At 44.9% G+C, this 19,972-nt stretch overlaps 2 protein-coding genes across 5 annotated transcripts in view; one reads left to right on the forward strand and one right to left on the reverse strand.

The window, feature by feature from the left end:
- The window catches only part of dip2ba (disco-interacting protein 2 homolog Ba), a 46,431-nt gene extending 30,244 nt beyond the window's left edge, over positions 1-16,187 (forward strand). For 2 of the 3 annotated variants that reach the window (XM_060050808.1, XM_060050825.1), the window contains 22 exons: positions 81-220; positions 424-560; positions 1,061-1,141; positions 1,264-1,391; positions 2,032-2,146; positions 4,290-4,491; positions 4,902-5,014; positions 5,416-5,439; positions 6,756-6,836; positions 6,986-7,109; positions 7,479-7,600; positions 7,957-8,068; positions 8,292-8,401; positions 8,624-8,754; positions 9,084-9,252; positions 9,552-9,722; positions 10,242-10,303; positions 10,410-10,467; positions 10,714-10,788; positions 10,998-11,172; positions 12,026-12,149; positions 12,738-16,187. In XM_060050808.1, coding sequence (XP_059906791.1) covers positions 81-220; positions 424-560; positions 1,061-1,141; positions 1,264-1,391; positions 2,032-2,146; positions 4,290-4,491; positions 4,902-5,014; positions 5,416-5,439; positions 6,756-6,836; positions 6,986-7,109; positions 7,479-7,600; positions 7,957-8,068; positions 8,292-8,401; positions 8,624-8,754; positions 9,084-9,252; positions 9,552-9,722; positions 10,242-10,303; positions 10,410-10,467; positions 10,714-10,788; positions 10,998-11,172; positions 12,026-12,149; positions 12,738-12,990 — 2,707 coding nt within the window. In that variant the 3' untranslated portion in view covers positions 12,991-16,187. The remainder of the gene's footprint in view (positions 1-80; positions 221-423; positions 561-1,060; positions 1,142-1,263; positions 1,392-2,031; positions 2,147-4,289; positions 4,492-4,901; positions 5,015-5,415; positions 5,440-6,755; positions 6,837-6,985; positions 7,110-7,478; positions 7,601-7,956; positions 8,069-8,291; positions 8,402-8,623; positions 8,755-9,083; positions 9,253-9,551; positions 9,723-10,241; positions 10,304-10,409; positions 10,468-10,713; positions 10,789-10,997; positions 11,173-12,025; positions 12,150-12,737) is intronic. The other variant, XM_060050817.1, reaches the window with a different exon arrangement.
- Positions 16,188-16,389: 202 nt separating this feature from the next.
- LOC132456590 (acrosin) lies at positions 16,390-19,834 on the reverse strand. Of its 2 annotated transcripts, none has more exons than XM_060051009.1 (5): positions 19,434-19,834; positions 19,147-19,330; positions 18,046-18,323; positions 17,649-17,791; positions 16,390-17,552 (listed from the first exon to the last, which is right to left on the reverse strand). In XM_060051009.1, the coding sequence occupies exons 1-5, from the start codon at positions 19,498-19,500 to the stop codon at positions 17,313-17,315; spliced, it is 912 nt and encodes a 303-aa protein (XP_059906992.1). In that variant the 5' UTR covers positions 19,501-19,834; the 3' UTR covers positions 16,390-17,312. The 2 variants fall into 2 exon arrangements, with proteins under 2 accessions (XP_059906992.1, XP_059906984.1); XM_060051001.1 differs by having other exon boundaries at positions 19,147-19,333.
- Positions 19,835-19,972: the final 138 nt, after the last annotated feature.

Raw genomic sequence — 19,972 nt, forward strand, 5'->3', positions numbered from 1 at the left:
CCGATTCTCATCTTGGATAAAGTGGGGCACCATCCTGTCCTGTGTGTTGTTTATTCACGTCTCTTCTCCGCGCTCTCCAGACCCGGGGCCCGTGGGGCCCCCCTACCAGCCAGGGCCATCCTCTCCATGGCTGGGCTGAGCCACAGCGTCATCAGGGTCAACACGGAAGACAAGAACTCTGCCCTCACCGTGCAGGATGTGGGCCACGTCATGCCTGGTGGTAAGCCCCACACACATGCACCCCCGCTTGTTTCCTCCATCAATTTGATCGAGCTGGGCTTTCTTCCTGTCTTCCTGTTCGTTTTACCTTACTCTAATTTAAGTGTGTGTGTGTGTGTGTGTGTGTGTGTGTGTGTGTGTGTGTGTGTGTGTGTGTGTGTGTGTGTGTGTGTGTGTGTGTGTGTGTGTGTGTGTGTGTGTTAGCTCTCATGTGTATCGTGAAACCGGACGGGCCTCCCCAGCTGTGTAAGACAGACGAGATCGGGGAGATCGTGCTCAACTCCCGGGCTGGGGGAACCATGTACTACGGCCTGCCGGGAGTCACCAAGAACACCTTTGAGGTCGGTACACGCCAGCAAAGGCTCTTTCATAAAGGTGCACACAAGAATCCAACTGAAAACACCCGATAAAGCATTCATTATTTAAAGTCTTTTGCTGCTAGCAAAAGAGTCTCAGCACATAGAGCAGCTAACCTCAGGTAATATTTCTACTGTAAGAAAAAATAGAATCCAGGAAACATAAAGTGGATCAAAATATTGTAATCGTCTTCCAGATATAGCCAGCTATCATTTACTGGTATTAGTCCCATATCCACCTGGATCTGTGCAAACACACTTCATAAAGGCTGAGTTTGCTGAGTTTGCTCAGTTATGTAGCTGTTTTTCTCCATGCTTTGTATGGTCACGACACATCCAATATTATTATATTATACCCTCATTATCATGTAACACCGACACTAACCCAGGGGCCAGAATGCGTCCAAGCTATGTCCAACCATGGCAAACCAAATATATCAATCATCTAGTAAACAGTGTGTTGCTGCTGTGTTTCTGTCGTTAAGGTGATCCCTGTGAACCAGGCTGGTGCGCCTATTGGAGAAATGGCCTTCACTCGTACAGGCCTGCTTGGCTTCGTAGGACCGGTAAGGACACGCTCATTCACTCGCACACTCAGTCGCACACTAACTCACTCGCACACTCACTTGATTACTCACTCGATCACTCACTCACCCAACCCTCTGTGTGTTCCCCTCATCCGCCTCAGGGCAGCCTGGTGTTTGTGGTTGGGAAGATCGAGGGGCTGCTGTCTGTGAGCGGGCGTCGGCACAACGCTGATGACCTGGTTGCCACGGCGCTGGCGGTGGAGCCGGTCAAAACCGTTTACAGAGGAAGGTGGGTCGCTAGGGCAGGACTGCGTTACGTCATGTGCCACGTGATGGATGTAAACGTGCCCAGCAAACGTCAATTTGCGTTATTGAGTTTGCATAGATACGCCAGAAGATTTAAATTCCTTTCACATTGAACATGGTTGTCCATTGTGATTTTTTTTGTCCAAGTTATAAAAAAATTATAAAATATAATTGTCTTGCGAAGTTGAAAGATATTGGATATTCAACAGATATCCAAGCTCTGAATTTCGCACTCACTTTCTAACCTCAGAGAGAGAGTGTTTACTTCGCTGTGGCAACTATGACAACTTTTCTGTTGAAAATATATTAAAACTCATAAGCCTCTCCCATGCCTTCAGCTCTAACCGTAAATGTTCTGGCCGTTTACCAGGTTGCGGTCATGTTTAAACAGAGATTTGTGATCCCAGAAAAATTAATCCAGCAATTTTTCCGGGATTAGACCTGGCTAATTCCCAGCATTAGGCCCATTTGGAGTGTAGATGGAGGTCATGAAATGCAAGGCCAGAGTTTTACACTTACAGTTTAAACTGAGGATGTATTTCTGTCTTGGCAGTGTGTGCTCGGTTGTGTGTGTGTGTGTCTATGTCCATGTCTTGAATGTGTTGTCACTGTGTGTCATGCAGGATTGCGGTGTTCTCTGTGACGGCGTTCTACGATGAGAGGATTGTGGTCGTGGCGGAGCAGAGACCCGATGCCAGCGAGGAGGATAGCTTCCAGTGGATGAGCCGAGTGCTGCAGGTCTGGCCCCCCATTCACTACTGAATGCTGTATCCACATATCACTGGTTGTCATATATTATTCACAATCACTTTTGTCATTCACATGCCACACAGACTCTGACTGTGTAGAATGTGGTTGTGTGTCAATTGTGGTTTTCCAAGGAGATTTAAAGCAGGATACCTCCGACGGTGTTAAGCATTGGGTAACATTAACTGGTACTGATTTAATGACCTTGATGGTTTCAACTACCGGATCATGAATTCATATATATTTGACTAATTTATTCTAATGTGCAATGTAAAAACACCCATGAGGTTGCTGTGTGGCGTCGCAATGCCTCGGGTACAAGGTATTTATTTAGGTCATGCTTAATCGTCAAATCCCGCCAGCGGGCAAGTTTTAGTTACACCATCCCTTCCCCCCAACATGCTGGGTCAATTTTCATCATAAGGTTGCGTGATTTGAAAGCTTAGAATCTCAGGAATGTCAACCAATGTCAACCGAAAAATAGAAAACCGAAACGCTGCAATGTTTTTTTGTAGAAAACTGCGATTTAGGCTTCGAATTCCTGGTATTGGTATTGTTGTCTGATTCATTGTATCCACTGTGTTTGCCAGGGTCTCACAATGACGTAGAGCCCTCACACTTGTCTGTAAGACCAATACTTCCTTGTAAACAAGCCTTACAGGCCAATGAGGCGATCACTATCAAAACAGGGCATGGATACTTTTATTGACAGCTACACCAGCAGACAGCTGGTGTGTCGGTGACAGGCCTTAGATAGACCTTTCTGACGATATCCAGCATGTCAAACACCTCACGTGTGGGTGAGAAAACAAATGCGCAAGGGGTGTGCATAAAGCAGTAGGCTCATCGCCAGAGTGCGAGTGTGGAGCAGGTGGTTGATTTGCACGCTCGTGTGTGGTTTTATTTTTTTTAATTTTTGTGTGGTTTTATGAACATTTTGAAAGATGGCTAAACGCCTGGAGATGAAAGGAGGGGGAGGGAGGGAGGGAAAGATTCATGTTAATAGTTATTTTTGTTTATTTGTACATAGTGATGTAATTTTACTTATTCTTGTATATTTGTACGTAGGTATTTATAGTATTTTTACTATTTCATTTTTGGTGTTTATACCGTTGCAGTTTGCACTTTTGAAGTTAAAATAATTGCTAAAACACTTTGTTTGAGCTTTTTCTTTGTCAAAATTGCATAGGCGGAATAGCTACAAATTAGATTTTTGTGTGTTTATGCCTGTCTCATTACATATCAGAACATCTGGTATGCTATCTAAATGGTTCACAAGAAAGCCCAGAGGGTAACCTTTCATTTGAAACCAAGATTATGCTTCTACATGTTTGGGTTCATGTCTAGTAAAGGTTCTTTTGTTTACAGTATGCATTTTGGGTAGCCAAAGGTCTTTTTTAGGGTCTCCAAAAGGACCCTGACCAAAACAAATGGACATATTATTCAATAAAAGGAGCTGGATACTTTATATTTTATGCTTTGTTGATCTGCTTATCCACACAGCATCACAAGACCTAGGGCTTGGGCTCAGTAGTGTTTCCAAGCGATATGTAGTTCCCAGGGTACTACAATCAGCTTGGTTTTAGAGGTGTGTGAAACCCGCTTGAAGGAAAAACAATATTGTAGCCTTCCCAGCACTGCGTCAGTTCTTGATACAGTTATTCTGATAAAGTCATACAATTCCTCAGATTCTCAGCATTCCAAAGAGACCAAGCACGTGATTAGCGGTCATACTATGAAGGAGCAGTGCTCTCTAGAGTAGGCACAGTCTAAAACCTAAAAAAATGGCCAGAAATGGCCCGAAGACTAAGTGGTTGAACAGATTGTGCTAGGTTTAACGGTTACATATATCAAGGTTTCACCTGTTAGACTGTCAAGTAGCCGCGCATAGTGTGACTGAAAATAGACCTGCCACAAAGAAATAGAGATGCTTGATTCCGTGGTCCAGCCTCAGTTGACTGTAGGCCGAGATGGGTTAGGGTTAGTAGCTCTGCTGCTTTGATTCCACATTACATCCTTGTTACGTCCACGTATTTTGTATGTCATGTATTTTTGGCCATTACATACTGAGCCACCAAGCCACATCCTTTTAAACCTCTCTAAATGTCTGTTTGTTTGTTTGTGTTTGTCGCAGGCCATCGACAGTATCCACCAGGTGGGTCTGTACTGCCTGGCTCTGGTCCCAGCCAACACTCTCCCCAAGACGCCCCTGGGTGGCATCCACATCTGTGAGACCAAGCAGAACTTCCTGGATGGCAACCTGCACCCCTGCAACATCCTCTTGTGCCCCCACACCTGCGTCACCAACCTGCCTAAGCCACGCCAGAAACAGCCAGGTGAGGGCGCTGTTGGGTCACAGAGCAGGATCCCGGGGGTCTGTAATGTTGTTGTGTCACTGAGATGGAAAAAATAAATGAACAATCATTTTCATTATCCAAAGGAGTTGGTCATCAAGAATTGTGTTTGTGGCTCTTGAGGAAACATGTATGATGCACCCTTCAAACACAAGGGGTGTTCAGATTGCTCTACATAGGCAGGAATCACCCGGACTTGAGGTGAATTTGAAGGACAACCAATGAAATACGACTAAATACAATAATCACACAATCATTTAAGAGCAATGTATAGAACAACTACAAGATGATCAAATGTATACTTTATGAAATGTTGAGGCAGACATCAGGTGTTGTGCAATATGTGCTGCATAGAAACTGAAGCTTGTTGTCTGTGTCTTTCCTCGATGTAGTGGGCGTCGGTCCGGCCTCCATCATGGTGGGGAACCTGGTGGCGGGGAAGAGGATGGCCCAGGCTGTAGGCAGAGAGCTGGGCGTGGTCGAGGACCAGGATCTCATCAGAAAGGTACCGGCCTCACACAAAACATCAAGCCACGGAGTAGCTGACCCCAACAGAGTAGGGCTGACCGATACTAGGAACCGTTTTAGGGATCTGCATTTAGATACACTATCGTTACCGTGTTAAACAAGCAACTGGACTACCGTACGGTTTTTATTAATGGGATTTAAATCACACGGCATATCAATTGATTTTTTTTGTACCGCAATGTCACAAAGTAGTGGATTCAACATCTGTAATTTGTATTGAAACCTCAATGCAAACACATCACCATGAATAAATTGTGATGTAAACTGAGAGGACCCAGCTAACGACGACGTCCGTCAGAAAGGATGGCTGCCGATATATCATCCTTTGACAATGATTCTGTGATTGTTCTGCCTGTGTTCTCCTTTTGACCAATGTAGCTCAATATGTGGCCCATAGTGATGGTAAGGTTCTGGCTCGGCACCAGTCGCTGCTGCTTGTGCTGCTGCTGTCTATCCGGTGTGTGTGTGTGTGTGTGGCCCCGGAGACAACTAATGGTCTGAAGCACACAATGTTAAAGCTGAATGGGCTCCACCAGTTAGATAGACAGTCAAACATGCAGTTGAACTGACGTTTAAATTAATATAAACTAGTTGGTAAATTCTGTTCATTAATACTTAAAACATGGAAAAAGCCGATAGACAGTTGGACTATTGCCTCTTTTACAGCTCTATAGGGGATTCCACCAGTCATTATTAATTCAGAAGCCTAAGGGTCATTATGACTGGATAAGCATACCAGTGTTCCTGTTTATACATGACATGTATTTAGCTGACGCATTTATCCAAAGTGACTCACAATACGTGCACTCAACCATGTAGATACATCCCAGAAATTGCAAGAGTAGTGCTAGTAATAAAATGAATCAAATTAGCAAACCGCTTCAAGTGCTACATTTGGGCCTGTTTGTATGTAATCGTGCTTTGCTGCATCAGTTCAGCTCTGTTGTGCTGCTCCCATGTGGCCCCTGGGCAGGGCAGCCGGCCTGCATGGTGTCCTCTACTGTGGGTGTGCCCCCCGGAGTCCCTCTCTCTGTCTAAATAACCAGAGTGTGTGGATGGCCCCAAGGTGCAGCTAGTGATCGCTCTGTGTGGATGTGCGTCACACATGTAGTGTTTGTTCTTATTTATATTATGTACTGTGCAGTAGTGTCACGGACGTGTACTACTACCCTTGGTTATAAACACTGTATTGTAGTACTGTTTGATTATTGTCCTGTCAATCCTTTTTCTGGCTAGTGTTGACTATACGCTTCTTGTGTGATTTCCCACTGGAAGTCGGCCGTGTAATGGAATATTCTTAAAGGTGGATGAAACCAATGATTTTTCATTATGAAACCCTTGCAATGTTGTCACCACAGCAATCTTATTGTTGAAAAAAGGACTGAAACTGAATAATAGGAAATATGATCTTCAGACACTTTCAAATCGGATAAAAAAGAAAACTCCATATAATTGAGTCCTTTAAATTCATTGGATCACTTTACAGCATTGTGCATCTTCTACTCATCATATCTAAAAGGACCTTTCCACTCATCTCAGCCACCTGCGAGTCATATGAAATAAATATACCATAGACTCATATATTCATTATGTTTCATCCTCCTTTAACCTACTGGACTAAACATTCATCCCCTAACCGGTCATTAACGGACTCTGACTGCCCTGATTGGTGGATGTTGTGCATGGAATCTGATTGGTTCTCCTGGTGTTGCCCTCAGCACCAGTTCCTGTCTGAAGCCCTCCAGTGGAGAGCCCAGACCGACCCGGATCATGTCCTCTATGTGCTGCTAAATGCCAAGGTAGAACACACACGCACAGACACTGATACACATGCACACTCACTTATATGTAATTAATTTATGTATTCTTGGCCTTATTGGATGTGTGCATTGTTTTTCTATTTTCTGTTTATGACCTTTCCTCTTAACATTCTCCATTCGTCCTCTAGGGGGTAGCAGTGTGCACATCCACCTGTCTCCAGCTTCACAAGAGAGCCGAGAAGATCACCGCTGCCCTGATGGAGAAAGGAGGCCTTAACACGGGAGACAACGTGGTGCTGCTTTATCCCCCAGGTAATCTACACACACACACACACGTACACGTACACACACACACACACACACGTACACACACACACACACACACACAAAAACATGTGCACACACACACGCACACAAAAACATGTGCACACACGCACACAAAAACATGCACACACACACACACACACACACACACACACACACACACACACACACACACACACACACACACACACACACACACACACACACACACACACACACACACACACACACACACACACACACACACACACAAAAACATGTGCACACACACACTCTGGTTCATTCATCTGTACTGCCAATTAGATAATTGGCATTAGGCACTCATTTCCTTCCTGGTTCCTCTCTTCTCCTTTCTAGGCATTGACCTGATCGCTGCCTTCTATGGCTGTCTCTATGCGGGGGTGGTCCCGGTGACAGTGAGACCCCCCCACCCACAGAACCTGACTGCTACCCTCCCCACCGTCCGTATGATCATCGATGTAAGTGCACCTAGTCCTGCCCAACACGCAAACAAGAGGCCGACTAGAGTGCAAACAGTCTATCTACTGTATGTCAGTTCTATCAGAACATGCCCTCTTCTCTGACTCTCCCAATGTGCAGAGCCACATAGCAGCCCAGTTCTCCATCTTGTTTCTTGCTGTGTTGTTCACGCTGTATTTTAGTTGTTAGGGTAGAGTTTTATCAGAATAGCATAGCCAATGGGATGAGATTGTGTTTCTCCTTTCCCTTTTAAATCAAGGTTTCTCTTCCTCTTGCACAACACTCTTCTTGTACTATGTGAAGCATTTCACTGGCTCTGAACGAGGTTAACCAAGCGTGATGCTGTGATTCCCAGGTGAGCAAAGCTGCCTGCATCCTCACTACACAGCCCCTCATGAGGATACTCAGGTCCAGGGAGGCCGCTGCCAGCGTCAACATCAAGACCTGGCCCACAATCATAGACACAGGTATGGCCCCTGACTGAACCGGATCCTGTCCTGTAAGGAACCTGGCAGTTAAATATAGTATATACTACTGGGAATAGGTAAGACCAAAGGGTCCACCGTACATGCTCTTCCATTAGATTATTGTTGGTTCAATCAAAAGTAAAATAAAGGTTCTTCAACAGATGTTTGAAGTGTATTAAGATAATAACAAGTGTGTAACGTCTTGACCTCCCTCCGTTCCCAGACGACCTCCCTCGAAAGCGTCCTCCCCAGATCTACAAGCCCCCCACAGCGGAGATGCTGGCCTACCTGGACTTCAGTGTGTCCACCACGGGCATGTTGACTGGCGTCAAGGTAACGACTAAATAGTGCACTTTATACGTACAATGTGAAAATAGATTTGACTAAAAACAATAATGTGTTTTAGTTTAGTTCAATAGCAGAGATTAGATTTGATAACGATAACCTGAGTTTAGAATTGTTTTTAAATGGTCGTCTCCAAACGGCGGACAGATGAGCCCTTGGCATGCTCTTAGCTCATCAGCTGCCCGCTATGCTCTCTGTGCGTTTCCTCAGATGTCCCACGCGGCCGTCAGCACTCTCTGTCGCTCCATCAAGCTCCAGTGTGAGCTCTACTCCTCTCGCCAAATAGCAATCTGCCTGGACCCCTACTGCGGCCTGGGCTTTGTCCTGTGGTGTCTCTCCAGGTAACCAACACACACAAGCCTTTTTCCATGACTGCTTCTATATAATTTGATTAAATTTGAGGGGAAATGGTTTGGTCATATATGAAATGGGGCAGAAAGGGGAGATCTTGTATCTTTCCATATGTACCGGTGTCTTACTTCGGAGGCTCTTGAGAAGTGTGTGTTTTGTGGAACCCCTTGAAATCAACTGTTGTTGTGACGTCAACACATTTTCAATGTATTCACAAACTCCCGCCGTCCACGCACAGCCGAGATCAGACCACGCATGCACATGACGTGTCCCCACAGGAGGGAATCCTCACCAGCGGCTCTTTGCTCTCCTCCCTCAGTGTTTACTCGGGCCACCAGTCCATCCTCATCCCCCCCCTGGAGCTGGAGAGCTCCCTGCCCGTGTGGCTGAGCACCCTCAGCCAGTACAAGATCAGAGACACCTTCTGCTCCTACTCCGTCATGGAGCTGTGCACCAAGGGCCTGGGAACCCAGACCGAGATGCTCAAGGTCAGCACCGCCGACCGCCCTTCTCTGACACACAGTGGCTATCACATGGCTGATATGGCTGCGGTTTGAGCTCCTTGTTACATGGTTTCATTTAATAAAAAGTACCGGATGTTTTTTCCCACGCCGGAACAAATAAGTCATATATACTGTATTCTTGTATAATTATCAGTATTGTTATCACAATATAATAACTATACTATACTTGTTTTATGAACATTGAATACATAAAAACAAATACAATTGAAAGATGGTTTGACGTGTGCGTGTGCGTGTGTGTGTGCGTGTGCGTGTGTGTCCAGGCGCGGGGGCTGAACCTGTCGTGTGTGCGGAGCTGTGTGGTGATAGCGGAGGAGCGTCCCCGCCTGCTGCTGACCCAGTCCTTCTCCAAGCTCTTCAAAGACCTGGGCCTCTCGCCCCGGGCCGTCAGCACCGCCTTCGGCTCCAGGGTCAACCTGGCCCTCTGCATGCAGGTCTGCTGTCCCCACCGCTGGTCTCCCTCTGCCTCTCTGCTTAGCTCTACTTCACTGTTTACGTCACTTTGTCTCTTGCTTTCAAGCTTTGTTTGTCTATATCTCTCTCACTGTCTCTTTGTCTGTCTATACCTCCCTAAATGTCTCTTTGTCTGTCTCCATTTCTCTGTCTCTATCTCTATAACTGTCTATCTTTGTTGGTCTCTATCTATCCGTTTCTTTTTTTGTCTTTATCTCTCTGTCTCTTTGTCGGTCTCTGTCTCTCTAACTGTTTTTGTCTGTCTCTATCTCCCTAACAGTCTCTGTTTTTGTCTCTAACTCTATATCTTTATCTGACTATCGCTCACAATCAAACTCAAAAGGGCATTATCGTCATGGAAAATGTATATTAATAGTAATTAATAATGAAAACCAGGGGCAAAGCAACAAAGCGACGTAGTGAAAATAATGAAACACTCAAAGAAGTCTGAATGTATTAATGGTGGCAGTGTGTGTTTCGTTCTGTTTCTCCATGAGCAGGGCACGGCTGGTCCAGATCCCTCCACCGTCTATGTGGACATGAAGTCTCTGCGGCACGACAGGTAAGACCCAGAGACCGGTAACTACCCAAACCAACCCCAGAGACCACCCAAGGGGAACCTGGGTAATCCCAATGAGAGCACATGGTTAACATGTTTTCTGTTTCAGGGTAAGGCTGGTGGAGAGAGGGGCGCCACAGAGTCTGCCTCTTATGGAGTCCGGCACTGTAAGTATAGAGTTATCAGAACAAAACTGGAAATAGTTATTATTTGTTATCATAAAGTATTATCGAGGAGCCTTATCAAAGGATTGGGGCTGTGTAGCCGTTTGTGTGATGATAACGTTATCACATAAATATATAGACATAGATATAGATAGCTATTGAGTCCGTCTCGTGTATGAAAAGTGCTACATGAATAAAGTTGCCTTGCCTTGAACTAGTAAACTGAAATGACTGTGTTCCGGTGGTCAGATCTTACCAGGGGTCCGGGTGATCATCGTGAACCCTGAGACCAGAGGGCCTCTTGGAGATTCCCACCTCGGGGAGGTGAGTGGGCAGGAACATGCTGGCCAAACCTAGATTCCTTGTTATCATATGTTCCTGGGTTATCATTTTCCCATAAATTCAATGTGTTCATCAAACTATGCAAAGATAATTGACCAAAAGGAACTGCGGGAACATTTGCCCTGTATTTGAACCCAAACCACGAGAGCCCAATGTGAGCCCTGACCATGTGGTGGTGGCTGTGTGTGTAGATCTGGGTGAGCAGCACCCACAGCGCCAGCGGCTACTACACCATCTACGGCGAGGAGAGCCTGCAGGCCGACCACTTCAACACCACGCTCAGCTTCGGGGAGCCCCAGACGCTGTGGGCCCGCACCGGCTACCTGGGCTTCGTCAAGAGGACGGAGCTGCTGGACTCCACTGGGGGTGAGGCATCCCGACCGGGGCAGGGGCCTGTCCCGCCCGGGGCACGGACCCGTCCCGCCCGGGGCACGGACCCGTCCCGCCCGGGGGCACCGGGGAGCCATGAGCTGTTCCAATCAGTCCAATGTGTTTGTGTGTTTTGGGGGTGTAAGATGACATATTATACCACCAGGCGGGTCCACCTAGATGTATGACGGACAGATGAGCAACGTTTGCTACGGTCCAAGACTGGTGGACTGATCTATCCAGCACACATCTAGGTGGACACGCCCACTTCTGACGTTATAAGAGGCTGATTTTTCCAAACTGCTTGTAACGGCTAATCACACTCACACCTACTGGTATAGTATGTCACCTTTAAGTAAATGCAGCCGTCTATGAGCCTTGTATTAACGTACATTTTATAATGGATGTTGTGGGCCACCAGTGGAAAATAAAACGTGTTGCACGTATGAAATAGACAAATAGGAATAGGATACAAATGTTTTTTTTTTTTTTTGTTTTGTTTTACAATCATACAGGTATCACATATAATTAATTAGTCTTGCATAACATGTCTTACATGCACGTCTTATTAATATGCGATATCTATATGGAAATGAGCCAGATGTCTATTGAGCTAGCTTTCCTCATGCTTACCAGCTAGTCTAGCAGGTTTCCATTTTGTCATAAGAGAGTAGATGAGTGTTCCACTTTTTTGTAGTTCCAATTTGTACATATTGTTGACGGTATCTCTGCTGCTGTCTGTTTGTTACTTATTCATTCTTAATATATTTATTGCTGCATGCGTGTTGTATATCTGTGTTCCGTGGTGGCCGTGCATTAACTCTTGGACCTGGTGTCCTCCTCCCCCCAGATCTCCACGACGCCCTGTTCGTGGTGGGCTCTCTGGACGAGACCCTGGAGCTGAGGGGGCTGAGGTATCACCCCATCGACATCGAGACCTCTGTGTCCCGGACCCACCGCAGCATCGCTGAGAGGTCCGCCTGCCACCCCCCCCTCCCTCCTTTGCTTCACATTAAATAGATTTAAGGGAAAGACACGACTGTCTTAAGGACACCGAAAGCGGATTTATTTGCAACTTAAAGGTTGCATAAGCGATTCTAGGCCGAAACATAAATGTTCACATTCATCTGATCTTTCCTAAAGATCCCCTAGCTGCCCGCCCCATAAGCAGGCCGTCGTAAACCGCGTCTCTGTAGGCAGCCTATGCTCCGAGATTTTACACAAAAACAAATGATACTACCAACCACTCAAAACCAAAATAAATAGTGTTCCAACCAATCACCGACAAGGGATGGATGTTATGGGGTTTTGCGCTGCGTTCATTATAGTTTTTACTGGATGCACGAAACACGGAAGGGAGGGGCGAGTTGGCTCTGTTTGTTTGGGATCTCAAATACCAACAGAAGCGACGCCAGCCAACCTCGCTGATACAACCGTTAAGTCTAAAGTGATCACCTCAACAGCTTAATGTAAAAACAGAAAAAAAAACAGCTCGGCAGAACGCCTACTGTCGTCGTCCTCCACGGCTCTGTTTAACCCCTTCCCCCCCCCCCCTCCCACAGCGCGGTGTTCACATGGACCAACCTGCTGGTGGTGGTGGCGGAGCTGAGCGGCTCGGAGCAGGAGGCCCTGGACCTGGTGCCCCTGGTCACCAACGTGGTGCTGGAGGAGCACCACCTCATCGTGGGCGTGGTGGTCATCGTGGACCCCGGCGTCATCCCCATCAACTCCCGCGGGGAGAAGCAGCGCATGCACCTGCGGGACTCCTTCCTGGCCGACCAGCTGGACCCCATCTACGTGGCCTACAACATGTGAGCCCCCTCCGGCCCCGCCCTCCGGTCACCCCCCACCAGCCCAGACTGATGATCAGGGTGTTCGGATGGGGGGGTACGGGGAGGGTGAAGGGGGGGGGGGGGGGGGGGAAACTGAGCCACAAGCCACACATGGGAGAGGAACCAGGGTGGGAGAGGAGAGGGAGGGCAGGGGAGGGGGGGGGGTTGGTGGTGGTGGTGAGGAGATTGTGCACAATTAGTTAGACCGGGGATGTAAACTTGGACACTGCAGCACAGGACGGCACATGTGAGAGTGGGGATGGGGAGGGGCAGCACAGATTTAAGCACACCCCTCTCTCTCTCTCACTCTCTCTCTCTCCTTCTCGGTCACTCTCTCTCGGTGACTATGCAGCAGGTGACCTTGTCCGCTGCTGAGTTTTACTTTGGGTTCCAAGAAAAGAAAAAGAGTTCTTCCTCCTCTTTTGATAAGACATATCTTTCATAAACTGTAGGATGGTGGCCTTCGCCCGATTCTCCGCCGCCACTGCTCCCCTCGATTTACTATTTTATACATTGGTCGTTCGTTATGATTTTAGCTGTTTCTATTTTTTGTTAACTAGACATTTATTACTTGGATTTCCCTCGGTTCAAAGTCTTTGTCGCCTCCTTCATTCCTCGTTCATTTCGTTCACTTTTTATCCCCACCCGACTGAGCCTAGTCTGTCACCAGTGTCCCCCTGAACCCCCTCCCCAGCTCCCCGACAGGAAGGTCACCAGTGCCAGGACCTGGACCCCTTCCTCATGCACTTTACGTTGTCCCCATCCCGCCCATGTCCGGAGTCCCAAGGCTTCCCTGCATCATCACCCCCCCTCCCCCCCCCCCCCCCAACACTTTTGGTGCTCTACAAAAAAAACACTCAAAACAATTCACGTCACAGTGTTGCAGTACCACCAGCAGACGCAGCTCGCCTGGACAAAGCCTTCATCCAAAAGAGTACAACGATACTTCATTTAAAGTACGGCAGTACTGCATTTAAGTACACACGCGCCTTCCAAGGACCTTCTGCCCGCAGCATGGATTTCATAAGAACTCGACAGCAACCCGCAAAATACTTCAACGAGGTGGAAGTCCATTAGTCCTGTGGTGTGTTATAAAGTACATCTGAATTAAGATTTGTTAGTGAGTGGGACAAAGAAAAAAAAAATAGAATCTACATCATGAATAAAATGCAAGCATTTTCTCTCTTGGATGTGGAGAATTGCAATACGTGGATAGCATAGTAAGAATAGGAGTATTAATAATGCAATAGTTGTAAGAATAATTGTTATAGTACTAATCATTGGCTTAAAACACACTAACTCCAGCTGTTATTAGATGTTTAATTGATTGTGTAGTACCCACCCATTGTTAAGGGTATTAATGACTATTGGCAGCCATACAGGTCAGTATGCAGGGCTAATTTTGAAACTACTGTTAACACATTTTAACACAGAGTATAGTCATATACTCATCATGTTCAATGGTTAAGCAGTGCGCCTCGCAGTTAACCCCCCCCCCCCCAATTAGCATCACAGCTGACCAGGAAGATGTTGGTTATTTGAAGGCAAGTCAGTGCCTTTTGTATCAGACCATCACGGCATGCATGGCGTTGAAGAAACACTGGTGTTCCTAACCCTTTTTCTTTAAATGGTGCAAAGACGAGAATGAGGACAGAACTTTGCCTTATTAAACCTGTGGAACTAAAAGAGATATTTCCGTTGGTCAAAGTCTTCACGTGTGGATTCCCCATGGAGGACTCCCATCCTTTTGGCCCACCCGTTTCTTCCCTGCAGATTTTTTTTAAGCAGGGTTGAATTTGTCTAAAATGATGTTCACATTTTGGCGTCGCCATTGAAACCCATAGTCTATGAATGTCAATTACACTGAAACAACATACCCTGACCATAAGAAATCGACAGCAATCAAGGTGTGTCACAAAGATCAAATCCTCCTTCTGAAGGGGAAGGGCAGGTTGTTATTTAAGGAGGGCGAGAATGTTGTCTGTACCATAAGTTTGAGATTGAAAACGGACTGGTTCTATTGTATGCATTACATTTTTGATGACTTGACCATTCTCACACTTGACAGAATTATTGATGCATCGTCATTTTCACAGTAGGACGTTACAGGAGTGAAAATTTAATATAATTGGCAATTAGTGAAAATGCACTTTCCCTAATTCATAATACAATGTGTGAGTGTCAGAGAGGGAGACTATTTGTTCAGTTACAGTGCACATTAAGTTTAAATATATCATTTTTTATGCCGAAACAAAAAAAGCAAACTTTTGAAACCATTCATTACAAAAGGTATTTTTCTTTTTATTATGTTCCTTCATGTCGCCCCCACTGTAGTTTTACTCGTTACTCTTCCATCTAAATTGGAACTTAATATATTCTGTGAGTTTCAGCAATTATTCTTCACGATTCTTTCTAAGAACCTGCACATTTACAAAAGATTGTAACACAGAAGTAGTTTAACTACTTCATTGGCAGACATTGAAATGTCTGCAAGCTAGTCTTTTGAACAAAGTTGGTTAATTCATAAATAATTGTAATTAAAGCCTTTATAGCAACAGGTGTTTTGTTCTTTTTATGTTATTTTGTTTGTTGCTATTGTTTTACTTCATCACGTTTGAATAAAGTTTTATAATTTCAAAACGGCCTAGAAGCCTTTTTCATGGACTATGGTGCTATATATAGAGAATGGTTAGGCCCGGGGGTCGGAAAACAATTTTAAACATTTATCACTTTTTCAGTGGGCTCAAATAACCCTAATATCAGTGGGGTTTTTCTTCACTTTTTTACCTTTTGCACTCGACCACGATTATTGCTACACTTTTATCTTTAACCTTTTCTCAAGTTATTTTTAAATTCTTTTAAAATCTTTTTAATTCACGCCAAACTTAATGTAGAATTGAGCGCGTAAGTAGCCTCCAAAGTTAATATTGTAAGCACATCATCAGTCTGTATTGTTGTACCTGTGAGGTCCTGAAACTAGGGTAAGGGTATTACATATCAAGGGCCCAAAAATGTATACCTCAACAGTCTGTACACTATGCATTGTCAAGGTGCATCAACCAGATGTTCCACAATAGTCAATGGTGCAAAAACTTCTAACTCTGAAAGTACATCCTTGTCAAACACTGTTATGCTGTCAGTTGATGTTTCGTGTAAAATAAAAAAAGGCTTTGTCAAAAATGTCTTGGCCCTTTACTGTAAACCCGTCTAATGTTAAGATCCCCTGCATTCACATGCTCTTAATTATAGATTTAGAAGATGGAAGAGCTCCTCGGACCAGTGAAACGTTTTCATCCGGTTGGATCGAGCCCACAAAGCTGGTGACATGAAGTAAGTGAATAATGAATTTATTTATTTATATATATTGATTTATTGAATCGACCATGTATATATAACTATCGAAACATTCTAACCAAAGTTCAAACCATATTTATATTTATTTTCAAGTTGCTTAGTATTGCAACATATGATGTCGTTCTTTTCTCTGCTGACATTAAAAGATGCGGTCAGGGCAGGAGCGTATCTCTTTTCCTCCGCTAGGAGACAGTAATGCGCTTTTTTTAAACAGTTATGGTTCCACAGTGATTACATCAGTTATTTTTCATTTTATCTTCACCTTGAGGCTTTATTATAGCTCCATTGAGGTGGATATGACTAATATATTCCGCAGTCATTATGTGACTGAAGAACATATCTCACTTCACAGTTCGGCTTCAAAATTAGGTTTACATAAGGATAGGTTTGATGGCATTGATGAAAATCAAATTGCATCGTAAAATCTGTATTAAAGTATCCTTATAAAACAAGAGTGTTTAAAAGTATTATTCTGTGAAGAACTAAATATGTAATCAAATGGAGGTTTATCATTGATAACTAAAGGAAACCGTTTGATCCCAAAGCGGTTATTCAAGATTCGTTGTGGCGGGTTATAAGTTATAACCATGTCTAAACATAATCTTAATGTCAAATAATATTTGTTTGGAAATAACTTAACATTTGTTAAGTTAATAAGCCACATGTAGTATACATTTTGAAATGGTTGGTGTAGTCATTCAAAACATTCACATAATGTCTACCGGTATATGTCTAAAACACTGAAGCATTCTGAAAACGATAAACTTTCTAAACAACAAAATGCTGTATGGATATATTTTCATATGGTTAACCCACTCTCACTGTTACTTGATGATACAAATGATCACATTTAATCCAGCTATGGTTGGGAACCTTTAATATATATATATATATTAATTAAACGCTCCGACGTTGGAGCCAAGTGGTTTGTAGGTGACTTCGTCCTTCTCCTCAGACTAGCATCAAATTCGTGCCGAGGAGTGTGATGGAGGCAGCTGTTGCTAGGCGACGTGGCGGTGCAGAAGAGGCGTCTGCCTGGGTTCTCTCCAGCCAGGTGCTGAACCTGCTGGTCTGGGCGTACACCCCTGGTCGGTGAGGCAGGCCACACTTCTCCCCGAAGCTGGTCACCCCGGCCACGTAGAAGCTGTCCTCGTCTTCACTGTAGCACTGCAGAGGCCCACCGCTGTCCCCCTGGAAACAACCACCATACATAAAAGACCACCAACGTTATTGATTTTGATTTTGATTCGAGGTTTTCAGCTCTCAATGGTCGGATGATGGGGTCACCTGACACGTATCCACAGCCCCTGCCTCTGACCCGGCACAGATCATGTTGTCTGAGATGACACCGTTGTACCAATCCGCCTGGTTACACCTTGAGGTGTGGATGATCTCCACCTCCGCCTCTTGCAGTCTGTCCACGCCCACACCTTCACAGACAACACCCGCCACAATATCACTGTTTCAAACTATTCTAGAAAAAAAAACACCCTAACCACTAGATTATCCTGCCCACTCCAATCAGAACCATTTAACAACCAACATGAAACTGTTAAGGAGAGTCTCGGCTAAACAGAGAGAATCTCCGTTCTGCCCTACAGAAAACTGTGCACGTGCATTACAAGTTTCGCTTTTTTGGCCTCAGTGAGGTGGGCCTGGATCCTACATCCATCCTCACACCCACCATTATACGACACGCTCCCCCACCCCGTGACGAAGCAGAGGCTGAGGTTGAGCCCCAGCTCGTGGGTCAGGTTGTTGGGGGTGCAGACGGGCTGCACGTAGTCGTCGAAGGTCCAAGGAGAGGCCAGACGCACCAGGGCCACGTCGTTGTCGAACGTCGCCGCGCTGAAACGCTCGTGCACTCTCAGTCTGTGCACGGACCGGCTCTGAGAGTGTTCTCCCGGCGTGGAGAGCACGTCTAATCCGGCCACCACCTTGAAGTATCTGTGGCTGGCAGTGCTAGAAAGAGAAGCGCATAGGCACAGGTTAAGGCCGCTGAAGGCATAGTTTATGAGCTATAGTAAGAGTATAGTTTGTTAGACATGGCATGAACAGTCAGTCAGCTCTGAGAGTGAAACTGAATTTCTGTTTTGAGTTGAATGCGCCTTCCAATTACTTAAGACAGAGATTAGATTTAGGAGATCGCAACCATTTAGTTATTGTGTTAAGCTATTTAGTGTGTTAGTGTGCTTTGGTGGAACATATCCTCATTCTAATCTAGGCCATTTTGTCATTGTTACTAAAATAAGATCATAATTTAAAGAAATCAAGAGTATGTCTATGTTTTTGCCACTCTCTGCAAACCAGTTTGTGGACGTTCCACTCTGCATCAAACGCAAAATCACAGTTGGTGTGGGTCATAACCATTGGGATAACACGTCCCTCCTTCTTCCTAGAACTTTTTTAATCTCAATGAGTTTTTAAAAAGAGATAATTCAACCAATTTATTACAGTAATAAAAACAAATGTATGAATTATAAAGTCATTTCCGCCAAGTTGGTTCCACCAAAAGCCCTTAAATTCTACCAACTGCACCTTGAAGGTGAGCCCCAGCTGTGTGGACGGAGATAGGGATAGATAACTGAGTTGTAGAGGCAGACACAGAATGGAGAAGGCAGGGTGTAGGCTATCTCCTTATATAATGTTTTAGTATAATCAGCAAATGTGTTGAATTGTATATTGAGCAAATAGTCAGATCTATATAGAGCAAGGTGTGTGTATACCGTCAACTACAATACCATCTTAGAAATGTCGATCCACAATGTCAACAGACGTTACTTACGGGTAATTTCTGAAGCAGTGAGTTGCTGTGAGCACCCAGAGACTGTTGAGGATCGTTCCCCCACAGAGGTGCCTCGCCTTGATCTGGATGCTCACCAGCCAGGGCCAGGCCCCAATGGGGGCTTCCCGACCCCCAACGATGCGCGATCCACCCGGCCGGGCAACCAGGCTCCGTTTCCCACAGCCTGCTATATCAAATATTTAAAGATATACCAACGTCGATTATACCATTTGTTTTCAAGTGGGACAGTTGCATGTTATCAGATTGTTAGCTATTTAATTGCCTACCGTGCGATGAAACTTTAGCAAATATAATGATCACACAAAGGATCTTCAGAAATGCCCTACAATCCATTTGCGTAGGTCTACTTTTTTTTTTCTCAATCGTTGGATAAATACGTTCCGACCAGATTACCAGTAATGGGAATTTGGCAACAGAACAGCACAATAACAAAGTTTGGGTCGAAATAAAGGAATACCGTACTTTACTTCAATCCAAAAGTACCCCGTATACCCAGCCAACATTTTGACCATGTTGGGAGGTTGAAACGACGCGCATCAAACGCATTGAATGCTTCGGCATGTTGCTACGATACGTTAACGTCGAAACGTTAACGCCGCCGCCATATTTGAGGCAAAGACTGCCTGGAAACAGTTGAAGTAAACTGAGAGCTTTTTTGGGGGGGATACAAATTTGGCTAGTATTACGTTTATGTTTCTAATCAGATCTCAATGAGTCGTTTTTTTATTCATATTTATGCAATTTTATATATTTTACATGAAATTAATGTTTTCCATACTTTTACTCACAAACCCTTCAATAAAAA

Source organism: Gadus macrocephalus, chromosome 1 (genome assembly GCF_031168955.1).
Source record: "Gadus macrocephalus chromosome 1, ASM3116895v1".
In the NCBI taxonomy this organism is placed as follows: Eukaryota; Metazoa; Chordata; class Actinopteri; order Gadiformes; family Gadidae; genus Gadus; species Gadus macrocephalus.